Raw genomic sequence first — 3905 nt, forward strand, 5'->3', positions numbered from 1 at the left:
CTCTTTTCCTTTGCTCATTTTGCCTTTCGTTTCCAGGGGGGGGTGTGGTTGGTAAAGGGGGGGAGGGAGGGGGATGTTTTCACTATTGCAAAAGCAACTTCATTCCTCTCTGAATTTTCTCACCAATCTGACATATCTTTCCCCCTTTTTCTTTTTTCTATCTCCAATCACAGCACTTCGCACACTTCCCGGGGGCGCACAACACACTTCTCCACAGCACATATGGACATGGCATAGTAAGGCTTTCCCTCCTGCCTTGTATACCCTGCAACGTCACTTATCGTCCACGGTCGCAACTCTTTAGATTTTGGATACTTGTAACATATTATGGCTCAGGATTACACACAGGAATTATTACATCCAGCACGAAAAATTACACATCAGTAAAGGAAAATCACTCCACCTATTCACCTCAATATATAAGAAAAGGGACTTTGTACCACACGACTTCACATTTTACATCGGCAAACCAAACATGAAAATTAACCCTAAAAGCTACTCCAGGTACATGATGTCTTCGCTCTTCTTACTCCCGAACTTCTTAAATTTCCTTGATCTTTCTGAAAAGAAAAAGGAAAGAATAAAGAAAAAAAATCAGAAATTGTATTTTCAGTTTCAGTCAACCATCTCAGAAACTAGGATAGGCCTAAGCCTTCTTGAAACCATCCTACATTTCAATCTTTCAATATTGAAATGACTTTTTGCATGGTCATTTACATCCACGCATTTAAGGATTTACTATCATTACTACTTGTCGCCACAAAAATAGGTTGGTACCATAAACCAACACTCATTGAATGCCTGTTCAGTTGTTGGCCCTCTGTAGTCGGGTTTAGGTGCGTTAAAATTGCTATGAAAGTTATTATATCTTACAAATTTTCATTAGTCTCCCCCTGTAGATTGTGTGTTTTGAGACAATTTTTTGTTTCAGGTTTCACTCATCCAACCCCAATTACCATAAGAATATCATCCTAGGCCATCAACAGCTTAGAAATAATTTTGATAGAGTGACCATAAAAATTACCAATATTTTTGCTGCATATTTGTTGTGGGTACCAAAACTTTTTCTCAGATTAGGTTTTTTGTCCTCAGGTTCATAACAATTTAAATTTGACTGCACCACAAGAAAAGTTAATGAAATTCTACATAAATCTAAAAAGGGCTCCTTTTTCTATAGCTGATTAAAATGAATATCACAATAAAATATGCACTTTCAAAACAAAATCTTAAAATCTAAAGAAAATCTGTATTACATGTTTTTGTCTAGTCTGATTCAAAGTTGTTGTTTTAAAGGACTCAAAGGCGAAGACTGATACAGAAAAAAATATTTTTGAGGATCACCTAATCCCTAAAGACTTACTTGCCATAATCATAGCTAATCACATAATATGCAACTAGTCCTATTCACCACGATCGCAGAAGGCCCGTCAAAACCTGGCATGATCTTTCCACACAACTTTTTCCTTATGAAAGGGATGTAGGTTCTGCCCACTAATTATCTGATTCCATTTAGTAAATTTCCTTCAGCCACACCTGCTGTATCCCCACCATACTCCCAGTCCCCTTGTATGCCCTCCTCTATCTGCATCAAACATGCAAATGTTTTTTCTCACCTTTATCTTCTTCAAAATGGAATGTACTGAGTGAAATTCTGGAATATATTGGTATATATCATTTAATCAAACCCTAGGTCTTTTCCTCTGCCCACATTTACTCTCCGCACACGATACTATAACTTATCACAGTTATCTGCTATGTAACTGCAAATACAAATACAAATACATATCCTAGTGTTTTACATGATAAAATAAATTCATATGCATTTTGTTTCCATATTCATAGCAATCTATCGCATTTTTGTTGATATGTGAGGGCTAACCATGATAGACAAACTTTTACAACTCTGCCTGTTAATGACACTTATAATTGGGTTATGAGCTCTTCAAATACCTCCAAACAAAATTTGTCGCAGTGAAAAATCTAGCCTTTTTTGCTGCGAGTACTGACAGAGATGTGTTTTGGCCTCATAGGTTTTGATATGCATTTTATAGTATTCATCCTTGCGAGTCAGAACAGTTAACAAAGGAAAAGACTCGAGTGGTGCTAATTCTACCAAATGGCACTGGGAAATTAAGCTGCGCACACTTGTCACCATGCAAAAATGATAATCAAGGTTGCCAGCACAAACTATTTTTTCTCATCTTTAATCAGCATAGCCTTGACCTACAGGTTCTATAGGAAATCAAAATCCTAAATAATCAAAGAAACTTGGGCACCTTAGCCCACTGAAGACATATGCCTACATTTAAATTGGTTTTCCTAAGGATCTAGACTGATTCTGAAAAGCTGTTGGTATACCCTCACCACTGTACAGAGGCTATCATTCATTCTAGTGACGACAAAGTTCGTCACTTGCGTCAATTAGAAATTTAAGGATAGTCACTTAGTCAGTCACTTGTACTTACATTTGTATCCTTGGGTTTGTCTTTCTCCGAAGACGTTTTCAAAGACTTCTGTTGGTTCACTGTTACTTGAAGATCCAAATAATGACGGACTAGGTATTGATTGCCATGGGTGGTTGTTCGTATCTTCCATGTTCCAAAATTGTCCTTAGTCACTTGGAATAGCCTCTTCACTCGTCAGTTAGAGACTGGGAGACCGGAATCAGAAAACTCCCTTGGAAGTGTTGGAAACAGTGTTAACAGGCGTCAAAAGAGACAGAGAGGAATTACTTACATCAGTGACACATCAGATTCCTCTGGATCAGATGACGAAAATCTGGATACACCACATAGAAATAAAAGAACCAGAAACTCCAACACCACAAAAGAGACAAGCGGAGGAAACGGCGGAGGAGATCAGGAAAGCGATCATGGAAGCAATGGAAATCGACTGGAACCTACCAATGGAGGAGAGAGCAATAGTAGCGGAACACAACCCGACTTTATTGAAGGGACTCCCGACGGACCGGACGAAATGGACGGAAGGCGACTGGAAGAGAGTGAGATTGATAAACAAGTGGAAAGTGCAACATGGTACACCTTCGTCATCAGAGAAAAACCACAACCAAGAAGACTCTCCGGACGAACACCAAACTTCACCATTACAGATCATGGTGACCACTGGCACATCACATACTCCGGACACCCAACCAATAAGACCAGACATAGAGCTACAATCCTCGCCTATCTGGGAGTTACCTTTGCTGCCAGAGCCGAAGCTGAAGCGACTACGGTACTTGTTAGAGATATCAAGAGATGGATACTCTATCTTATCAGATACGGTATTGAACGGCTTTCGTATTTTGGTCTTGGCCACGCCATTTTTAAACGAATCATCAAATACTTCCAACGATACAAAAGAGACGAAGACGCAGTAGACGGACCATGTCCATATATGACTACTACAAGAGAAGACAGAGCTGAAGAAAAACCTAAAGAAAACAGTGCAGAATATGACTACCTCCAACACTTAGTCAAAACCAAATCTGCAAGAACAGTCCAAGAACTTGTCAATAAACTTGACGATGAGGAATACAAACAGCTATGGACCCGCACCAGAGGACAATATAAAGACAAACTCAGGGGAATACTAACTTACTACAACAACAAGAAAAAGTCGAACCAAAGCCAACTGTCACTCATTACAAACCTGCAAAATATATCAAAAAGGAAACCAGACTACGACAACATGCAGTGGATAAAGTACATGTTAGCCAACAACGACATCCGTGTACCAGAAATCTTAGCTTGGATAATCATCGTAGCAGACAAAAAACTGGACAAAATCAACACTCTTGTACTCCAAGGACCAACAGGAACAGGAAAATCTCTTACCATCGGTGCACTACTGGGAAAACTGAACACAGGACTAGTAACAAGAACAGGAGACTCCAACACCTTCCA

General features: G+C 39.3%; 1 protein-coding gene across 1 annotated transcript in view; it reads left to right on the forward strand.

The window, feature by feature from the left end:
- The first annotated feature begins 475 nt into the window (after window positions 1-475).
- LOC119575654 overlaps window positions 476-3905 on the forward strand; it is a 5520-nt gene continuing 2090 nt past the window's right edge. The window contains exons 1-5 of the mRNA XM_037923284.1: window positions 476-504; window positions 932-1052; window positions 2332-2403; window positions 2498-2558; window positions 2615-2747. Of these exons, the coding sequence (XP_037779212.1) occupies window positions 476-504; window positions 932-1052; window positions 2332-2403; window positions 2498-2558; window positions 2615-2747 (416 nt within the window). The remainder of the gene's footprint in view (window positions 505-931; window positions 1053-2331; window positions 2404-2497; window positions 2559-2614; window positions 2748-3905) is intronic.

The sequence above is a fragment of the Penaeus monodon genome, chromosome 7, assembly GCF_015228065.2.
Source record: "Penaeus monodon isolate SGIC_2016 chromosome 7, NSTDA_Pmon_1, whole genome shotgun sequence".
NCBI lineage: Eukaryota > Metazoa > Arthropoda > Malacostraca > Decapoda > Penaeidae > Penaeus > Penaeus monodon.